Source organism: Atractosteus spatula, chromosome 6 (genome assembly GCF_055471065.1).
Source record: "Atractosteus spatula isolate fAtrSpa1 chromosome 6, fAtrSpa1.hap1, whole genome shotgun sequence".
NCBI lineage: Eukaryota > Metazoa > Chordata > Actinopteri > Semionotiformes > Lepisosteidae > Atractosteus > Atractosteus spatula.
In genome coordinates this window covers 30,075,144-30,098,339 of record NC_142711.1, presented here as the reverse complement: position 1 = coordinate 30,098,339, position 23,196 = coordinate 30,075,144, and the positions used below count along the sequence as shown (strand labels likewise).

The following is a 23,196-nucleotide window of genomic DNA, read 5'->3' as shown; positions in this document are numbered from 1 at the left end:
AGAACATATTATTTATACTGTACACATAGTGTGGTTATATCTGAGAATTTCTTAAATAATTATTTTATTGCATTCCAATTATTATATTTAGTTAATAAATTGTTTTGCTTGAAAAACACATTTAAAAAAGCAAAAAGTAACTGAATGGGTTTTAAACATATAAATGATTTTATTCTGCACGAAATATACTGTACTGTATATAGTAATTATTCTGTCAAGGATACTCATTGATTTTTTGCAATGGATGGCACTTTTTGTGAGAACATTTTTTGTTCATTTTTAATCATCAAACACATTTGAAAAATGACAGCCTCCATGAAAATCAACAAAAGGATCCTCTATATAAAAGATATAGGATATTAAGACAGATCAGGTTGTAATAGTGCTATAGAAGTGAATGTGGAGAGAACTGACACAATACCAGCATTTTTATTTAGCTGAAGATACCAACATACAGTACCAGATCTTTTAAGTTACCATGAGAGAACAATATTGCAGTCATCACTTAGGTAGAGTACCAGGAAAAATATCCCTTTTTAGATTGCTGAACACAAAGACACCTATTTTCACAATTTAAGTCTGGCAAGCAGTGCATCCACAGCAGAACCCATTTTTATTACACATTATTGCAGCATGAGGACCTGCACTGTCATACTAAAATATTCTCACATAAGAATGAGTCCACAGAAAGAGCAACAAATGAGGTCCCAGGACTTGACTGATATAGGGCTTTGAAGCCAAGCTGCAATCAATCGCTAAAAGTGAAATTCTGTAGCAACTAGACACCCCTTACCCAGTCTAGAGTTATTTTAAGATAATAATATACACTATATTCTTCTAAGAACACATACTGTAAGAATAAACACAGTCATAAGCTTCCTTTGAAACTACCTGGGACCCCAAATACTGTCCCAGGATATAGTTTATATAGGATATAGTGTAACATCACAAGTGCGTATTCCAAATAGTAACTGCTGCTAAGTTTTTAAATCTTTAAGTAAAAGAAAAATCAAAAGAGAAAGCGAAATGTCCTTTGTTTTACACCCTAGATCAAACACACTGGGTGCACAGTCTTGTCACCCAAAGGATATCATAGATATGCATTGTAGAGCTACAGTAATATAGTACTATTGATATTGTAAGTCATGAAACAATCGAAGGCCGTCCTCATTAAAATTTCACCTTACTGGAAATGTGAACCCCTTTGTTACTCTGATGTAAACAAGAGACAGCAGAATAACTATTAGTGTATTTATGATTAGAGAAAATATAAATACTGTAAATTCTGTGATTTAGTGAGTCTTTCTGGTTAACATCACTTCTTAATTGCATAATTATAAAGACTAAACAGACACTACACTATTTTAAGAGATCCCAGTGTAAATTAAATCCTGAAGTCTGTGGAGAAACCAGACTTAATTCATGTGGGCGCCAAGATAAAGGAGTGTCAGGGTAAAACCAAACATCCAAAGAATGTGAAACTAAAATTCATCTTGTTGTTTTCTTGCTATTCTTATTCTTGTTTTTCATAATTTCTTATCTTCTTATTCACTGCCTTTTGTTACATACTATCACCTGTGAAGCTTTCATTTTTTCAACCGAATAATGTTTAGATTTAGAATTGACAGACCTGTTTTTTAGTCCTACATTGTCTTGTGGTTTTCATTTTATTTCAAGTCTGAACCATAGAATTGGAAAAGTATTTCCTTAAGTCTAGCTACAGTAACTAAGGCTAAATACAGCAGCACATATGGTAAGGCAGTCCATGTTGCCTTCCAGGTACAGCTTTGTTTTAGAATTATCTACCAAATGTTTCTCATGATTCCTTCAACCTTTATGACTTTACAATAAGGATAAACTGTTATCTGATATTGTAGGTCCAATATCAGATCATTTCAATTTAACTTTGTTAACATGTACTGGCATGATTGCCAAAGCTCCTATTGCCATCTGCATGTTATAGTGAACATGCTATAGTAGTTGAAAAAGAAAGAAAATATAGAAATTATTATTCATTACCATAAAACAGCTTTACTCATAATCCTCTCACTCTGTGAAAAAGGTGATGCAGTTAGTGGGCAATACAACATCCACATTGTATGCGCTGTGCATATAGAAATGATACACACAGTGTGTACAATGCAGGAGCTGTAAAGCCTAACTTCAAAGGAGATTTCAGTTTCTTCATTTTCATACCACTATTTTTCCGATCAACTCAGAAGTGATTTATTTATTAATTACTCAGCATTCAGTTACATCAGGATAATAAAATATTTTTTGAAGAGAAAATAAATAGAATTACTCTAAATCATGATAAAAATTAGAAGTTACTATATAATAAATAAAACCAGTGACCAATGCAGTATTCACATTTATAGCAATACCTATTAAAAAGACAGAATGTATACAAATAAATACTTTCAAATAGTAAAAGTAACAATAGAAAACATTCCATAATAAACAATATGATTTTAATTATATAACTGATAATTATAACACAGAAGTTCTTAATCATTACATAATAAGAACATATTTAAAAAATGCATGGCATGGTGGCACAGTGGTTAGCAATGTGACCTTGCCATGCTGGGGCTCTGAGTTCAATTCCTGGGTTTCTATCTAAGTGGAGTTTGTATGTTCTCCCCATGCTTGAGTGGATTTATTCTGAGTGCTCTGGTTTCTTCCCATAATTCAAAAACATATTTTTTAGGATAATTGGCCTGGCTGTGTGTGCACTGATGTCTGTGTGTGCCCTGTGATGGACTGGTGTCCTGTCCAGGGAGGATCCTATCTTGTACCAGTTGCTTGCCAGGATAGACTCCGGCTCCACTGTGATCCTGTTTTGGATGCAATGGCTAGAAAATGGATGGATGGATAAGAAAGGCTATAAATGAGAGGAGGCCATTTAGCCATCTAACTCAGTTACTTTGAGTAAAGGCATGCCTCCTGCTCTGAGTTTTAAATCTCTACTTTTGTCCTCTGGTTCTTATTTCACTGTTCATTCTGAAGGAATCCTCTAATTTGACTTTATCAGTGCCTTTGAGGATTCCGAATACTTGTTTTGGATTCCCCTTATAACCTTCATTATTCAAAACAAACAAACAAACAAACAAACATACAAAATATTTTCATAAAATTAACTAAAATTATTATTTTTATTATTTTCTTTTAAAATCTCTAGTTATTAAGAGTCAAAAGGTAAATAGTTAAAGACTGAGTGATCCTGGAGGACCTCATGCTGAATGAAGATGCTCAAAAAGGAAACAAATATCTCAGTTCACAGGGCTGCCTTCAAAGACCATTAGTATAGGGGATAAACTATTCCATGGGACATGTAAGATCATATAATGTGGTTGGTAAAGGAAAATTCACAAAGCTCATTATTAGTGATACAGTAAAATGGCAGTTTGTTTTACTGTTTGCCTCTATTCAAGCAAAATAATCAAAGCAAAAACTCACAAAATGTAGTTTAGCCTCTATTGATACAATTTGTAGTGATAGACTAGTAGATTACGACCCCTTTGATATCACTGTAGAAAAACAAAACTATTTAATGAAACTGAAGAGTATGAAAATTAATGCTAATTTACACATATTCATTCAAAACAAATTTATATATATACATTTCAATCCTAGTAGTTTCTCAACATGCCTGCATGGGTATTATTTCTTGTTTCCCTAGAATGGTACGTTTCAACTGATTATATTGTGCATTTGCATTATGATTTGCTGTCAAAACTTGTGTTTAAAATAAATTGATTTAGTCTGGCCAAGAATTTCAAGATTCAAAAGCATCTCTGACATTTCTTTTGTATGAACTAGAGAGCCCAGAGGTCAAGTCATTGCAAGACACATACTGTAGCAATAAAAATTATCAAGTGGGTAGCCTGGACTGCCAGTAAGCAAAACGAAACCCATCTGTTCAGCACTTAATACAAGCTGAAAAGCAAAGTAATAACAATAACATGTAAATGTAATTATATAAATGCCTGAGCAAATTTATAGTGCCCTTATACAGTATATATCTGGGAACGGATGTAAAGTCATTTTGAAATTACTTCTTCCTGATATTTTACAGTGTCACTGTTTCAACTGCTTGATTATAGAAATATTAAGTATTTTCATATTTCAGAATGTCATGTATCCCTGACAAATTAAACTTTTTTAAGCAGATTATGTCAAATTGTACCCGAAAAGAAAAAGGCATTTGAAAAAAAAACATGAAATTTTGCTCCCTAGGTAATGAATACCTTCATCTCAGGCTTAACTGAACAAGAATTGGAAAGATCACAATGTTGCATTTGACCTCTTTAACTTCAACAGACGTTTCACCTTCTTGGTCTTTTCTTGATTGTTACCATTATAGTGGTAAAAAAGTGGAAAAACATTAAGATTGTAGGCAATTATGTTATTAAATCTGAAAGTACTCTTGAGAGTTCCAATAAATAGTTGCATACAGTTACTGTAGATCAGTAATCACAGAGAAAACTTATGTTTAATTTGGAGTATTTATGTCCAGTATAGTATTTATTGTTTTTAGTCTACCTCAGTGATTCACAACAATTATTTTTTACATCACATTATACATGAAAATGCGATGTATTAAAAATACATTGCAATAACAAAGAAACAATATGCACCCTGTAAACATTTGTAATGCACAAACTTAAATTATCCAAAATTTGTATTTATTACCTATAGAAATGTATCTGTTAAGCATAGCAGTGCATGTGCAAGAATGTATGTACTGTATAATGAGTAGGATACAAGTGTTGTTCCACTGTACAAAAAAGTATATGAAAGCTAAATAATGATTCCCTTGCTGCCTTCCATCAGTACAGTTTGTGAATAAATGCATCTCTTGCATTGTTTTTTTAGTAATATCCTCAGGAGAGATGACTAACACCTCCTGTCACAAAAACTGCAGCCCACAGAAAAGAACCAATAGTGCCTGTCCAAACAAAACTGAAATGTGAGGCACATCAGAAAAAAAATACTGATCTATGGAACTTCATTTTCAACCATGAAAAAATGTTTCTAAGTGGTTAAAGTTCCCCTTTATACTGTAAATAGCTACAGTGCATCCTATTGTGTAAAAAAAAGGTGTGTTACCATGTTGTTTTAAAATTACTTTCCAAAAATAGTTTAGGCCTAGTTGTCTCAGAGTATGCATTTAAATTCCCCTATATACAGTATGGCAATTTGTATAAGACAATAAAAGTAATGAAAACAACAAAACCCTATAACAGTTCAAATTAACTTGCCAGTTTTGTTCATTACAAATGCTGTAAAAAGAAGATCTCAGAGATCAACATAGAGAGTACACCATTTGCTATTACTCATAAATTGACTCAGAATATGGACTTCACTGAATTAGGAAGAAAAATTCTAAATTCCATCATCAAATAAATTAACAGGAAAAACTACTATATAATATACTTAACATATTTTTTAAGTGTGTGACATCAGATGAATTAGTAAAAAACATTTTAAGTCAAATCACTGTCATTATTTTCCTAGGAACAAGAACTGGAAAATACATTTTCACACCTACAGCAACCTATTTACAAAATCTACTTTGTGTATTCCATGTAAAGTATCTCTTCATACGATTTCATTAGATCAACAAAAATGATCTTTAATTAACCACTTACAGTACCTTTCCAACTTTAGTTTATTAGTTACAAAAAAGAGAAAATGTTTTTTTTAGATTTCTAAATGTTTTTCCTTTTTGTTGTGCTGTATAGCTAGAAGATTTTGTTCTGACTGCCAATTGTTAATAACCTTGATTGTCTGTAACAACAGTTATAACAGGAGAGGAGTGATAAGAACTACATATACTTCTATGAAATATACATGATTAGACCACCAGCTTTCTTTTATACAACAAATTCAAAACACATATAACAAGATCTTCTGCACCAACTGGAAAGGTAAGATGTTGGATAGAGGCCTTCGACCATGATCACTGTTAAGGCTGAAAAACACATGCATATGCTTATGCTCAGGCTTTGCTTTTCAAAAAAAGTTGAACTACAGTATGACCATAATTGCCCTTTATTAATAGGGGTATTTGATAATTAGTCAGCAACTGTAGTAGGTTACCTCTATCTCATTGGTTTGGCTTGATACCTGTAGATAGTATGAGGTTTCACACTAAAATTCAGGTAATGTTATTGTAATTTACCTCTTAATTCTGAAACATGAAACAGTATGAGAAATTGGTCTGTTCTATTGTGCTTTGAATTGCCGACTTGGAGACATTTTTAGTAATAGTTTGGATTTCTTTTTTTACTCCAGTCACCTGATATTAAGATAAAACAACCTTTCCTCACAATCTTTATTGTAATTAGGGGATCTGTTTTCACATCTTAATCTGCCTTAATAATAAGTCTATATGAGGGGTTAAACATTTTGTTTTTATTTGCCCAAAGACTCCATACATATTATAAATAATCTAGTCCTGCAGTGTCTGTTTTTAAACACTGACTAAACATTTTCATTTTTGCTTAATTCATTATTACTGATCATTTTCTATAATTCATAATGTTTGTGAACCTTGTGAATTTTAAAACTAACAAAAACTATTATCTGAAGAAAATGCATTACAAATGTCTATATCTATATCAAAACCTAAGCAATAATATGTGTTTTCAATATACTTCAATAAACTGCAGATTTAAGAAAAACAATCTAATTGTTCTTAATGAAAACCACACAAGGAAATACAGTATGAAAGTGTGCATATGGTGAACATTAAAAAAGGACTTAACCTCATTGTACATTCTAGTTAATTCCTTTATTTCAACACAAAACAGTCTCATATTATTTTTGCATGACAAAATTACATTAAGAACTGCACCACCTATGTGTGTATAACTATTTTATGTGTTTACTATTAGGAAAATTTGTCAGGAATTGCACACCAATGGGAAATATTTTGGCAGGTATAGCCATGGTTCCAGCACTATACTAACTGGTGGTTGAACTAAACACTTGGTTTTGTTAATACAGCTTTTACATACCTGTATAACTGTGTTAAAGAAATAAAATATACTGTATTAAATACTTCATCTGATCTGTGAATGACATCTGTTAATTTGATAGCTTGGGAGCTTTAACACTGGATCTTTTATTACTGGTGACTCACATTTATACTGTTACTAACTTACATTATTTCTACTGAAAATAATGCAACTAATTACATTAATTGCTAATAATGTACATTATTTAGCCGTTCTGATGATAAAATGGTGGCTGACAATGGATGGCTAAATGAATGGAAGGATAATTTGTATTTTGAGAGAACCTACATATAAACTATAAAGTTCTAATATGAGTGACAAGCTTCTCAAAAACAGTAAGATTTATTTATATTTCGGATACACATCCAGTAATTGTTTCTTCACCATCTGTTTAACATACAGTAGTTGTACTTCAGTGAATTGAAACCTCAAGTGTTTTTATTTGCTTTTTTCTGTGTATTAGTTCAGTGGAAGCCCATTGTTTTTGCTGTGTAAAAAGACATTTTGGTACCACATTGCAATTGTATGAAGAAAACACATTGCAAAACCCTCTTTAAATAGCTTCAAAGAAACTGAGCAGAATTAGTTACATTTGTTAAAATGGAATTTGTCAAGAGTTCACCAATAATCTTGCAATTTTCTACTTCCTGTATAGTAGTTGCTGTTAAATATCCATATTGTATTAGAAAAAGTGAATTCACGTGTTCTTCCTGTAACACTGAGTTAGAAACTGTGTAGTAGTAGATAGGACACTGGAGGTATAACTGGAAATTTGCAGGCTCGGAAACTAAACAGTGCACTTCTCTTTTACCTTCAGGATACCACAAGATTTGTCTCTCAGCTTCCTCCAATAAAGTGCCTTTTTGGATTAATGGATATTTACCGGGTAATTTTCTTGTTACATTAATTAAAAACAGAGTTCAGATTAATCTTCAACTTCATGAAAGTGGTTCTCATTTAAAACTTTGTTCAACAAACTGTTTTTATAGCAATTAAGAATGCACAATTTACTAGGAGAGTTAGCCTGAGGTTTGTAACAACAACTCATAATTACAATCCTCTTTTTTTTAAAGAAAAATTCAGATTGAATAGGCGCAAAATATTTTAACAATGTTTCAACATAGAGTAAAACATCACTTTTTTTAGGTTTGGAGACTTAATATTTATATACTGTATATAAATTTAATATTATGAAAGTGAACTGTCGCCTGAATTGATATTACTGTAGGTGTGGTGCAGTTCATCAACAGGAAATAATTCAGTTTGCTTTACCATAAAAATATAAATCATGGAAATTCCTGGAACTCATAAAACTAAGTGCAAGATTCTGTTTAACTTACCCCAGCCAATGAGAGTAAATCCCCAAAGATACTTTCTGTCAGAGAAGAAGGTCATAAAGATGAGGCTATGAAGATAAAGTCCTTCCACAAGAATCCAATAATAATTGGTGGCCAAAAAGTACAGAAAGAGTGTTACAACCACCTTACAGCCAATCTAAAAGAGAAAACAACATATTTTATCTTGTTTTCATCAATACACATAACGATAGAGCAGCAGTTTAAATCCATTCAATTAATTAAAATAATAGCTTTATAAAGATGATATGGAAACACCCATTACAAAGATTAAGATTCTTTCCTGGGTTTCTTTCCATCTCAGAAAGGGATGCTTGCCTTCTGTGCCTAGTTTGCCAAATTTATAACGTTCGCTTGCAAATTCTTTTAAAGAATGTCGCCTTTGAGTTGCGTAAGATTTGTTTGAGCAGCACATAATAACATATTCCTAAATACTCATAACAGGTTTTTCGAACTGATATCTTCTCTATTCTGTTTCCTATAGCAGTTTATGGCCCAAAATTTTTATTAACCAGACAAATTGAGGTGCTTAAAATAGTACAGAAGGGAGCTCTATGTGATACTTACAAACTGAGTCTTGTCTGCCAGGGGGGCTTCAGTGATAGATTTTAGGTCCTCTACACTAATTCGCTCCATTTCTTCTAGCGCAGACCCTGAATAGAGCACATCATCCTTCACGAAAATGCTGATGGCCCTCAGCATGAAGGAAACAAACAGGTGCATGTGGATGTAGTTCCTGGTGCAATGCAGGCGTCTGTTTATGGGGAAAATAAGTGTTTTGCTTAATTTTGCAAGGGCAAGTATCAATGATAATATTTAAAAATGATCAATGTTTAATGAAAATGTTTAATGAAAAACAAGAAAACAGATAATTTAGAATTTTGTAGAATATTGTCTGAAGAAACATCCAATAACTTATCTTAGGAACATTTGTTTAGAAATACTGAAGATACATTGCAATATAGTAATTTCCTATAATTCAGGAATATTTCTTTACACCGATGAAAGTTTCCCGAGTTATTTAAATGCTGATTACAGTGAAGAATTCAGTTAGACATTGATCCTTTATGTTAAAGCAGGATATGAGAGCCTGTTACAGAAGATGACACCTAGACGGAAGTCTGAAGCAGGAGACACAATCTTTTGATATACTGTACAGTAGCAGAGTTCATTGCTATCTAGGGAGTGTAAGTATGTATGCTCTGTGATCGTGATCGAGTCCAGGCAAGAGAGTTTTACAGAAGATAAAGTCACTGCCTTGAAACCTAGTCTGTGGCTGAAATCCTGGTCTTCTAGGGAAGTAGAGTTTTCCACTGACTAGGGAATAATGCTATGAACTGTATGCTCTGAGCTCTGAGATAGAACCAAGGCAGGAGCAAAGCTGCACCCAACATATTGTCTCCCTTCCAACTATCCAGCCATTGATTTTTTATGTTGACAGCCTCCAAATTAATTGCTAATAATAGGTGCCAGTGCAGCTTATGGTACAGTACATCATTCGCTGGGGTGGTTGACTGCTGAGCAAATTGTGGTACAGACGTGAGATGATAGACATCAGGCTGAAGCCGCAAGATGTGTGGGCATCCTGTTGGATATTGGGGGCACCATACGAGAGAACTTCCCTACTAGCTTTCAGAGTATGTACACCCAAGGATGTTTTTTTTCTCTGCATCTTTCTAGCAGATTTCCGAAGATAAGATTTCATTTAAAAGTGACGCCAAGATTCTGACAGCAAGAAATGCAACTGCTATCCTACTGTCAAGATGATGGGCAGTGATTAGATGGCAGGTCCACCAATGCTGTAACTGCACACAGTGGAAGGCAACTTTGATAGTGTCTGTCAAGGCCATCACCTAGTCACCTGTATTTCAGCCTCATCTGAATTCACTTTCTTGTTAAGACTGCATTGCTTCAACAGTGTATAAGTGGTAGACAGCAAAGCCATTTCCATAAATTTTGCAGTTACTGCAAGGAAAAAGGCAGGTAGCTGGACGGTCCACCCAGTTGTTATCCTTGTTTGGGTAGGATGATAACATTGCCCTTTTTCATGCCTTGGGGATTTTTGCTGTCTTATAGTAAATGTGAAGAGATGTCATGAGAAAATTGGAATTACATTAGCCACTGAGCCTTTACGGTTCATTGCTGCTGCCAATGGGTGCACAGATACTGGAGCTGTGTAGTTCACAGAAAACGGTGATAGCAATGGATATAGTGGCTATGCTGTGGTTTTACAATACTGACCTTCCTTTGAGATAGGTTGAAAGCACACCACAACCATTCATGCATGGATCAGGAAATAAAAAAATATCAGTCCCTAGGATTTTTTAGATCAGTATATGGTGCCATTAGCTATGGAAAAATATATACATTAAGTGGGACTGTGAAGAATTAAAAGAGGACAATAACACTTCCAGAATTTGGACTTCCATTGAAAACCTCCTGTAATATAATTTGGGCTATTAAGACACACAGCTACAGGCTAATTTATTGGCAGCATCTCTGCAAACATCAGTAACAATTTGTACTATAAATGAGTGGTCCAACACAAACAGATGACAGGGAAAATAAATGAATTTGATACTCCATTTCCATTGCTATACAGTACTCCCTAAATTTACTGCCATGCTGTTTCCAATGCTGATTGAATTACAAAAGATTGTGCACTGGTAACTTAATTTGTAAGCTCTCCTCACACTGCCAAGAAATTAATCTGTTCCTGACCCTTCTACTGTCAAGACAAGATCAGAGAACAATCGTTTTGCACTTTATTCTTATTCTTGACCCAACAAAAATGGATTTTTCAGATGGGCTATTACAACACTATCTTCTCTATAGCTGGTGATTTTCAGAGTTAATTAACTCTACATGTATTTTATGAGTTCATAATCTCCAACCTTTTTGTATTGATTCCATATTTTAGTGCTCATACAAATACAGAGCAAAGTGATGTTTGTGACTAAATTCTACGTGTTCAATGCAATACAACAAAGGTACAGTACTTGTAAAGACATATTTAATGGTATACACTACTTTTATGCATCAAGCATGCTTAACTATGACAAAGTACCTTAGTGTAGGTACTGAGAGCTCAATTAATTTGAAAAGTTGTGAACTCCCAAAATCAGTTGTTTAAGGTAGGACTTCTCCATCTCATTCTATGACAGAAATTGATCACAGCAAGTCTTTAAGTACATTGTGAAATTTAAAATACTAAATCTTACTCTCACCTTTCAAAGTCCTGTAGCTGTGACCTCATTCTATATACAGTAAACCATCACAAGGTAAGGGGTAAAAAGAAAAACTCCTTGTTAACCACTGAAACATTTGTGTCATTTGGAGTTTTACACATAAATATTTAACTGCTTTCTGATATCCATAGAGCCAGATCATCTTAAGGTAAGGTGTACCTCAAGATAAAACCTTTACAGAAAAAGCTAGTATATTTATACATTTTATTTGAGAAGAAAATAATAACAGGATTTAATGCATCTTTAATGAGATACTTCAATATCTGGACCAAACAATACAAAAAATCCACACTCATTGGATTTTATCCTTAATGTACACTGAGAGTACCAACAGATTTAACTACATTTAATTTTTAATTGCATCATGATGTTTACCACATACCATGTAACATCAGATCACAAAACTAAGTATACATGAATTATACTGAAATCCCAAAATAGATTTAAAAAATGAACCTAACTATTTTAACAGAACAATGTATACCATGATTCCCACATGGAAAGAATTTGCTGCAAGGAATAATTTAAACATGCTAAATGTAATAACTTAGACTGTGGTTGAAACCCACTGGATACAATTTTAAAGATGTGGCATGATGAAATGGAGGGTCTTTAACTCAAGAATGAATGGGTTAGTTACAGAAATTTAGTTCAAATAATATTTTTGGAAACCATTGCCACATGTGGGAGAAAAAACAGATCTGGGTTTTAATTTTGGGTGTGGTTATTATATATGGATTATTAAATTTACTTGAATACATTTAGCAGATGCTTTGGACTGTTCAAAGAAATCCATTTCCTAAAATAAATATACCCACAAAGCAAACCTAATAATTGAAGGCTGTTAAGATGTGTTCTGCAAGAAAAGTCTTACTGAAAGGAAAATACAATTTATTGTTAAATTTAATCTAACTTAATTATATATCTTTTTTGTACTCTCATTGACCCTTATCGATAGTATAGAATGCAGATGACCAATATTTAGACAGGCATGAAACAGGATGTATAACAAGTGTTATAGCTAATGTTTAAAAAATTAAAAAATCATTAGCATTCAGTAGCATTGAGAGCCCATGGTAAAAGTTTTAATATGCAAATTGGATCAGGTGAATATATATATATACTGTATATGATATGGCTGTGAAGTAGCATAATTTCACCCACAATAGATTTCACATCATATAAATTCCTATTACCCTAAAAGATATTCTCAATGTTAAATTATGTCTATGTATGCTTGTTGTGGAATACAATGTCCCTCTGACTTGCCTTTTAGTATATACTCAATACAAACAAAAAGCAGAATAAAAATGGAGATCCTGAACAAGTAGATTTTGGGAATGAGAATATTAAGCCTTTTATTGGATGCTGCATACAGTATTTATAATTTTTAAAAAGCTAACTTAAAGACTTTCTTTTATGAATGCATTTCTAAATGTTCAGTGAACAAGATGGTCTTAACTTGCCAGATTTTGTTTTATCAATGACTCTTAATCTTTAGATCTAACTGTGGTGCAAGACAGGTGGAGTAGCTGTTGTGTGGCAAGAAGAACCTTTATACAGCAATAAGACAACTCATTCACACTTCTGCAAACTGTCCTATTTCACAGGATCCATCCAACGACAACCAATAGGAGGATGTATTACATCCAATCATTTTCTAACTGCTTTAATCAATACAGAGTCAAGGGGGAGCTGTAGACTATCCCAGCAAGTGATGGGCGTATGGCAGGGTACACCCTGGACATCATGCCAATCCATCGCAGGGCACACACAGGCACCTTTTGGCACCATACTTAATACCACATAATAGTATCTATAGTTAGGTCAATAGTACTGTATGTATTGAGGTCTGATGATTGAGTTTCAATATTCCTTGGGAAGTCATGTGAATTAAATAAATGGTATTTAATGTTTTAGTTATTTGAGCTCAAACTGTAAAAATGTCTAAAAATGTGCATAAACAGCAATTTAGTTTTCAAAATTTTACTTAATACAAGAACAGTGAAAGGACAGCACAGTGGCATAGTGATTAGCATTGCTGCTTAGGGCACTGGATTCAATTCCTGGGATGCTATGTGCTTATCTGCTTGGAGTTTAAACATTCTCCCTGTCTGTACATGGGTTTCCTCTACCGTCCAAAAACATATTAGGTTAATTAGTCTTCTAGCAGATCTAGCCCAAGGTGTGAGTGTGTGCGTGTCTGTGTCTGTGTGTCCCCTTTGATGGACTGGCATCCCATCCAGGGTGTATCCCGGCTTGTGCCTGTTGCTTGGCAGCTCCCCCGTGACCCTGTATTGGATTAAACATTTAGGAAATGGATGAATGGGTGGAAAACGTGATTAAGCCCTGCTTGAGTAATGAAGATTGCCTGGTTAGTATTTGCATGAATGATGGATGTCTGTCTGTAAAAGAAAAATGAGATGTTCCTCCTCAGAAAACAAAAGACTGGTCCAGAGAAACAGACAAACTGGCTTTGGGAGGGTTAGACCACATCCTGGAAGGCAAAGGGATGCCAGACAAGCCCCCAGATTATTAGACCTATCCAATTCATTCACATAACTGTTCTCTGCCTGCCGCTGCAGGTGACTACCAGTGGTTATTGCATTAGAAATTCAATAAAGAATAGATTACAAGTTAAAAATAGCAATACAGACCTTGCCCATTAGCAGAATTAATGCATGTCCAGAGGACATTCAGTCAACAGCTAGGTTGTGAAATAGCTATTTTCTTTAGGTTTAGGTTTCTTTATATTTAGGTCAGAATATATTCTGTCCTAAAGACAGTGTGCGTGTGGAGATGTGATGAGCATCATGTACCAACCATGGGGGTGGCGGACATGTGATGTGGGGAGGAATCTCTCTTTTTTAAAACAGCCATGACTGAGGTCAAATTTAAAGCCCTGCCACACATTGACAAGTCCTTTAGCCAACATTTTAGTACTTCTCCTTATTTATTTGGCTGACACTTTCAACCAAAGTGACTTATATTTGCACCGATTTATACAGCTGGGTAATTTACTGGAAACATTTAGCTGAATTACCATACTCAATGGAATAAGATCAGTCTCACATGAGATTTGAGCACACAAACTTCCAGTTACAAGTCCGGATCCACACTGCTAAACACTGCTGTCCTTATTTACAAGTGTAACAACACTTTTTTGAAAACTGGAAAATGTAGAAGTCTTCAACAGCAAAAGACCTGTCTTGTGTTGTAGTGGGGTTTGCAGCTTTTTACTGAGTCCTGCTACAGTATGTGTGCTCTGAGCCTGCAAATGGCTGTGACTGAATCTCAGCTGGGTTCAGTGTAGAGCTGTACCTGTCACACAAGCAAATCTGTAAGTATTGACTTTACAGCAGGACAATGCAAGACCACACAGAGCTAGGATTATAATGGCACAACTTCAAGAAAACAGTTATGATATTTTGCAATGGCTAGCATTTTCGCAGACCTTCATACAAAAGTACATCTGTTAGACCACTTCTTGAATGCTGTCAAAATAAGACAACCACAAAAAAATAAACTTCACCAGCTGGCTGGAGCTACACAGGATGAATAAAAGAATATCTTACAGTATACTCAAGAAGATCATATTCAAAACTAAATTTGTAATAATTCCATCAGACTGTGTTATATTTTATACTGAAAACATTTTAATATTCTTTGATAAGTGTTTTGTGTTCGTTATCTTTGCATAAAATATTTAATTATTGAAATTATGAATGTGGTGCTTCGTTTGTACATCTGTGTGTGCACTCTAACATCTACAGTATAACTTTTCCTATTGAGGTATTTTTGTTTTATTGAGATCAGGTCAATAAAATAATTATATTTGAGCAACTCCTTTATATGTTTGGAATAATTAATAACAGTGTTGTCTTTTTTTTAATCTGATGCTTATAGAGCCTTGGTAAGGAACAGGACTCAAATATATATTATGAAATATGAACTATGTTGTTTTGATTTTTTTCAAACTGAAGGCTGTTTCAACTAACCTAAAGGTACAACATATACTGTAGGAGGCCCATATCTTCCCCAGTTCCATAGGCACAATGTCTTTTATCATGTGGAACTTAGAAGCCATTCTTCTTATGTGATTTGTTTTTGCATAATAGTGTGTACAGTGTGTTTACCCTTTGGTTTTTATGTTTTCTGACTGAGAGAAACCATGTAGATTTCCAGTGCACTGTTCATTCAAATGGCAATAAAGGTACTTGAAGATGAACTTGTTTACGCCAATTAGAAGTTAGGAGTATCCCATTCTTCCTCAAGTCATCATGCAATTTACATCATAAGATGTGTCTCTGTGTTACAAGGAATTACTAGATATTTACAGGTCAGTTTGTCACATCAATCACTATTATTCCACCACATTAAACATTAAAATGTCTTTAACATGTTAAATTGGGTACTATTATATTATTTGGTTACATTATGTATACATATTTTTAAAAGCTTAATAATCACATAATTCTGTTCCCCCTATACATCTCCATCTGGGATAATTTTTTTTCCAATATTTTAAACAGTTAACCCACCTGAGAAGTTGTAGGACAGGTTGGGTATACACATATATCACACATATGGAGAACTTACAGCACACATGACATTTAAACATTTTACTCATAAAATAACGGAAATTTCATTGAAATCTCATAGCTAAATCTTACAGAAAAAGCACAAATTAGATTTGTCCAATATTTACTTACTCTTAAGTGTTTAGTACAAATAGAAATTGGGATTTGATGCACTTTCAAAAATGCAGATGTGAAAAAATACATTTATTTTTTGAAGGATAATGCCCTAGTATAACTTAGTATCAAAATAAAAGCATGTGAGAAAACAGTTACTCACCGGAAATATCCCAAAATAACAACAGCAACCATTAATGATCCCAAAGAAACAGAGTAACCCACGGTGTAAATCAATTTGAGGCGATCAAAGACTTCCTATGAGAGAAGAGAACAGTAATAAAAAACAATAATAATAGAAAGAAATCACAACCCTGCCAAATTAAAATGACCACTCCCAAGACATACTGTATCTGGATTTCAATGCATGTACCCACATTCTCCCTGTGTAATACAGGGGTTGTAGTAGACAACCCAACTGTTCCTTACTGATTTTGTAAATAAATAGTACACCCACTGCCCACAAATCTCCTTTAATATTTGTATTAACATATACTGTAACAGTGCAAAGGCATTCAATGCAGTGCACGGGATTTCAGCAAGAAATTTCTAAGCTGAGTGGTCCATTATAATGACTAATACTGCTATAGCTGTTACATGTTCCAAATCATCTGAATTTGCTAAAATGTAATTTCCATTATTATTTGTGTTGTAAATTTGTACTTCCCTCTAGTTTGAAAAACACAAGTGGAGAACGGAGGACAGCTGCCAACAAAGTACAGGTTGAAAGATGTAAGTCAAAACCATACAGCTACAATATTGTATATCTACAGTAAATAACAAATAACCTGATCATTTTTAGTAGATGGTTGTCACACATTTATGATTTCCCATAGAATCACACATGCAACTTGATCTTTGTTTTTTTCCAGTACATCAATTTTGTGAATGTCTGGAGTGGTTTAAGGTTCCTAGCAAAACATTTGGCTGAAGTCTTAAAGCAGACATGAATAGGGTGGAGAAACCATGGGCTTCCATTTAAGATTGCTTAGACTAATAGCAACCCACAGGAGTTCTGTGAGCCATGTTAACCAAGATACTGTAGCGGGACCAACAAAGATTACTGGAGGGTTATGTTGTGCTGATGTAACCAAAAATGTACTGCTGTTATCATTTAGTGTGCAGGCTATGGGCAAACACTCAGGTCTAAACTGTGGTACAATTGCACAGTACAGGATTTTAATTTGAGATATGCCTTTAATATAGCAGTGAGTTCCAGTCTATACTGTAAGAAGTAAAAATAGGCATACAGTAGTACTAATGTAGAAAACCTTTATAAATCCCCTTATACTACATGTCACAATATTTATATATTCTTTAATCTGATGAGAGGTTAGCATGGTGGCGCAGTGGTTAGCATTGCTGCCTTGCAGTGGTGGGGCCCAGGGTTCAGAGCTGGACCTGGGGTGCTATCTGTGTGGAGTTCGTACTGTACAGTATGTTCTCTTCATGTTTGTGTGGATTTGCTACAGTATAAGTGCTTCAGTTTCCTCCCACAATCCAAAGACACACAGGTACTGTAGGTTAATTGGCCTCTGGGAACAACTGGCCCTAGTGTGAGTGTGTGTACAGTATGTTTGTCTCTGGGTGTGCCCTGCGATCGACTGGCATCCCATTCAGAGTGCCTTGTGACTGTTGCTTGCCGGGAAATGCTCTGGCTTCCCCATGACCACGAACAGGATGAAGTGGTTAAAAAGTGGATGGATGGATGAACCTGATAATAAGACATATAGAGGGGTTTGTTTCTTTACAAAAATAATATTGTCTTGCACAAGATGACAATGTACACATAATGAAAGCTACATTTAAATCTTGTTGAAAATCAAACATTTAAAGTTTTAATGTTTTATAAATAATCCGATTAATTGTTATTTCAGAGCCAGTATCTCAGGAGATTATGTTACCTGATATATTTTCATATATTTGTTTTTGTATAATTACTTTATAATTTATGTACAGTATTATAAACTAACTTATTCTGTCTCCATTGGCACTTAGTGATGTTTTGAAATATACCGCTATTTCAAACATCATTTTATTGAAGAGATGTACATCCTGGGTTATGAGTTTGTCTTAAATTGAACCTGAACCATCTCAAAAGGACAGAGTGGAAAAATGTAATGGAAAACTCAATATTTGATTCATCTGAAAAAAAATGCTAATGTCTTTGAAGTTATACTTAGAAAATAACAGTGTCACACAAAGGTATAGTGGTACAAAAGAGAAGCCAGTCATATAATATTAAATCCTAAAAATTACATATTTTACCTACTTTATTATGAACTGATAAGGATATTGAAGAAACAAAAAAAAATGCTTCTTATGTTTTGTTAAAGGAAATAATGTATTCTATGTAATAAGCATCCAATATGTACAATATACTGTAATTGCAATAAATGTTCAGAAACAAACAGCTATAGAGACAATTGTTTGAAATCTGCTTGCAATTAACAAATTTGCCACATTACCCTTTCTCACTGTATCTGGCCCAGATAAAAAAAAAATCTGAATTAAGTAATCTGGAGCTGGAGTCATTATAATTTCAGGTTGAAATGTTCTAAAAGAAGTAATGTTTTGTTCCATCTGGCAACTGTCCCATGGACAGGAGGAAACAATAACTTAGAATAAGTCACTTTAAAAAGCTCTCATAACTAAAATATTTTTGTGTTTATATTGAAAATTAAATAAAGCACTGTGGATTCTGCCAAATACCTCTTCATTCAAAAGTGTACCATCCAGAAATTTACCTTCTCATGGTTCTGGTTGTAGTGTGTAAGGAATTTGGCACATTCACTGTAATTCGCCCAGGTTTTGTTGTTGGTCTGGGCAAGCTCCCAACTACCATTCAAGTCACAGCGTCGATAAGCATGACCTGACAAAGAAAATATTTTGAAAGGGCTTAAATGATCCCAAACAAATCAGAAATACAACAGCGCTTCTGGTATCCACTAGATTTACGCTTCACACTAGAATCATTATTATTTATCATGCCTCTCACCAGCTCAACATGTGGACTGAAAATAGTTGAATGTATTATTATTAATTAAAGCACAGAACAGATGTTCTGCAAATCACAAATGCGAGACTAATTATTAAGCAGTGTTGACAGTAGCCACGAAACAGGTTAATACTTTGTCTGCTTATTCAGCAAGAACATGAGTAAGGTAGGACACAGAACATAAATATAAGAAGTGTGGCATCAGGTTCAACATCTTGGTTGTGTAACATATTCTATATTCACGTGGCACTTTGTGACATACTGTATAGTACTGTTCTTTGTTTTAAAACCACAGGATTGAATATCTAAACATGAACCCTGATTCATATATGTACTCGTAATTGTTGCAAAATCCATAAGTATGTGATAGTTAATAGCATGGTTTTAACGTTTTGACATATTTGTCTATCCATGTGATTAACAATTCAGAAAGCCTTACCATTATGGTTGAAGTCAAAAATATAATCTGGGCAAGCTGCAGACACCACCTTTCCTGGGAGTCCCTCAGGCCAACAAACAATGCCATCCCACTCAGGTAGACAGAAGCCATCTAAATGCAAAAGAGAAACAAATAATGTACTGTTGGTGTAAGGACACTGAACGTGTACATTAATATGTATGCAGAACTTGTTTTATCCATCTTTCAGTTAGAGCTGTCTGGTGTGGTGAATTCTGTGTGTGCATGAGGAGTGTGAGATGGAGGTGGATTGTGTATATGAGTGACCTCATTGGACCATTTTCTTTTTTATTGTTTGTTCAGTCTTTGGTCAGTTAAAAAGGTATCCAAAATGTCTTTTGTTCTTGAGTTGACTTTTAGTAAAAAAAAACAATGAGGCAATGAGGAAAACTAGTTATTCATCACAAATACTATACTTAACCTGTCAGTACTATATTTACAGAGTGCTCTGATGAAATTTTTTGTTTGGTGAATATGTACTGAATATCCCAACTGTCGTGGTTATTGACTTGTCAGGTGATTTGTCAAATTTTTCAGGTGAAATGCTTGATTCCATTAGCTTTTTCCTAGTAAACTAGACCAAATGCATTAGAAAAGGGCATTAACATGAATTATGTTATTCTACTACTAACAGTCCTTGTAACTCCTGCTTGGAAAATTACATAACCTACTGTATGTTCCTCCCTGTCCATTAAACATTTGCTAAAGAAGGTGCTTTCAAGCAATGGTATTAGGCTGTAAATCCGACCTTGTGAAGCAGACACACTGTAGAACAGTGAAACCAGTCCTTACATTAACCGAGAAACAGGGGAGCACTTGTACAGATACTGTAGTATGAAAGTTGGAATAAAGCAAGGAGTGGGAACTTGTGTTGACAACGTTGCAGAGAGTAAGAAGAATGTTTGGCAGACAGAGGAGGTAGATAGCATGATAGCATGATAGCAGTCCAGGAAGCAGCATATAGTTGAGGAGGAGACTGTGGACTGTGTTTCTCTTTTGCATTTTGATTAAATTAGACAGTTTATTAATTTATGTTTCCAAAGAAGTAGAGAAATATTTTATTTTTGCTTTAGAACTTTAGAACATGTTTCAATTGAGTGAAAACCTGAGCAAATTTGATTTTTGGTGCAGATTTCAGTTGAATAGTTGGCCACAATGCAGGAAGTACAGAATGTCCCTTAGAAAGCTTTTAAGAATTCTAAAAAAAAATCCTGGATGACATTATCTGGGAATAATGTTTTCTTGACCAGATTGGATTGTTTCTATATATTTAAACATAATTTGAAATTTTTAAAACAACTGGTAACACTTTATATTTTTTTTTTTCTGATCATGATTAGGTCTCCTCCATCGAACTACTTCCATCAGTAAAGATACACAATACATTGGCCCACTGGCGTTTTAACTCATTTTCTTTTGTTTTACAAAGGAATTTACATTTCTGGGAAAGACAGAGGGCAAATACAGTACACACCTAATGCAGTTTGCAGCACAAATGTTTTTCTCTTCATAACAGCAACCACAGGATGTAGGAAAATGCAGATTTTAAACTTTTTGTCAACTATATGTCAAAAATGTCACAAAACCACATAAATTAATTCATACGATTATCAGAGGCAAAGAAGTACAGCACCAGCAATCTCCAGACTCCTGTTCTAGTTGGGTTCAAATGTACAGGTTGCACAAGTGAGGCTAAACGTCCAGAGTTGTGTAAAGATGGATGCACCTGCAAATTTTGTCTTTGTTTTTGAGTAATAGAAGACATGGAGTAAAGAAATAATGGGTAAAGGAACTGTAGAAATCTGCAGGTTGGCTATGAGAGTTGTTGAAGTAGCAAGTATCCAGTGGTATCTTATGGGTTTCTTGATCATCTGCTATAAAAGCTTGGCAGAAAAGCCAAATCAACCTGGAGAGACCTCTGAGTATAAAGAACTTTTAATGTCCTTCAGGGGCTGAACAATGGCAAAACTCCTGGGATCAGTGAGTTGTTTGTAGAATTTTAGACGACATGTAGGCTTCAAGGTGCCACAAGATGAAGTACAGTAGTTCGAGTAGGTAGCTGTGTTAGCATGCGTGGGCTGCAAAGGATCCTTTGCAGAAACTCCATTATCTAACCACACCATGACTGGACATAACATGACCAGAAATATAATTTGAAATTTTGAAAGGATAATCTACACTTATTTCTCATGATATAGAGTCAAAGACTTTATATCTCTTCTCTTCCACTCAAACATAGTGCCCAGAGGATTTAATTTAAATTTTTTACAATTATTTTTTTTCATAAGACAACACACAATTTGTAGTTTTTACTAAAGCAAATCTTAAACCAATTTGCTAGATGAAAAAAAAAAGTTTAGCAATAACTATGTGACAAAATGTGTACATTTCTAAACCTAACATTCATCTTAGCATGAAATTGAGTTTTCCAGTCATTTGATTAAAGCTTTTCTCTCCTACTCTATATAAGATTCTGAAAAGTCTTCCATTGGACCCCAAGAGCTTAAAATATGCAACCATTGTACACTTTCACAGATATACAAACTGCATAGATAAAAAATAGACTTCTTCAGCACTTCAGCACAGCATTTCAGAGTGAAAAAGACAAAATCAAAAAGTCGTTCCTCAATTCAGAAGTCACAAGAGTGACTTTTTTCAAGTCCTACTGAAAGTATATTGGTGTTTGTGGAAAACATGTACTTCATAATATCACTTGACAACTGCATTTAGTCTATGATCCTGCAAATGCCACTAATTTTATTTTTTTTAGTATCAGCGTTGTTCGTCTCCATATTAAATTTAGAAAAGAAAAAAAAACGATATAATGATATTCTTACAATATATATTATTATGTGAAAAGAAAGAACGCATTTTGTGTTTTTTTCAGTACTATGGCAGTCAGTGTCACAGTTTGACTCTACATGTCTGTATTTCAAAACCAGCTAGTTGGTCTTTCTAATTTTATACCACACAAACATAATTGCACAAAATGAAGCTGTTTTTGAATGATATTAGCTGTGTTTTATCTGTGTTTTCTGTTTTACAGTGTTCTTGATTAATGCAAGCTTCTAAAATGCTTGCTAATGTTTGTGTAATTTTACAGTCAACCACAGTTTTAAATGCCTAGTTATTTTCACTTAACTTCTAGCTCGCATCCTTCTACTATACTACCTCACCAAGTGTAATCTCTTTATCAAAGGGTCCATTGAAGCTACTGTTTGCACAGCACACAAACCTAGAAACATTAACAAACAAGTGGCCTTCCCTATAAACAATGAAAACAAGGAAGAGGTTTGCCTGGCATTAACTGAGAAGGTTATTTCCAAAATAACCCCAGCCTTATGAAATATTTGTTCTATTGATACCACATTGTGTGTACAATGTTAGTTTTCAGCATCATTCATCTAATAATAACTTGG

At 34.2% G+C, this 23,196-nt stretch overlaps 1 protein-coding gene across 1 annotated transcript in view; it reads right to left on the bottom strand.

The window, feature by feature from the left end:
• pth1r (parathyroid hormone 1 receptor) overlaps nt 1-23,196 on the bottom strand; it is a 146,208-nt gene that overhangs the window by 8,673 nt on the left and 114,339 nt on the right. Inside the window, exons 3-7 of the mRNA XM_088918191.1 lie at nt 19,760-19,870; nt 19,070-19,194; nt 16,486-16,580; nt 8,948-9,134; nt 8,366-8,519 (exon numbers count right to left, since the gene is read on the bottom strand). Of these exons, the coding sequence (XP_088774317.1) occupies nt 8,366-8,519; nt 8,948-9,134; nt 16,486-16,580; nt 19,070-19,194; nt 19,760-19,870 (672 nt within the window). The remainder of the gene's footprint in view (nt 1-8,365; nt 8,520-8,947; nt 9,135-16,485; nt 16,581-19,069; nt 19,195-19,759; nt 19,871-23,196) is intronic.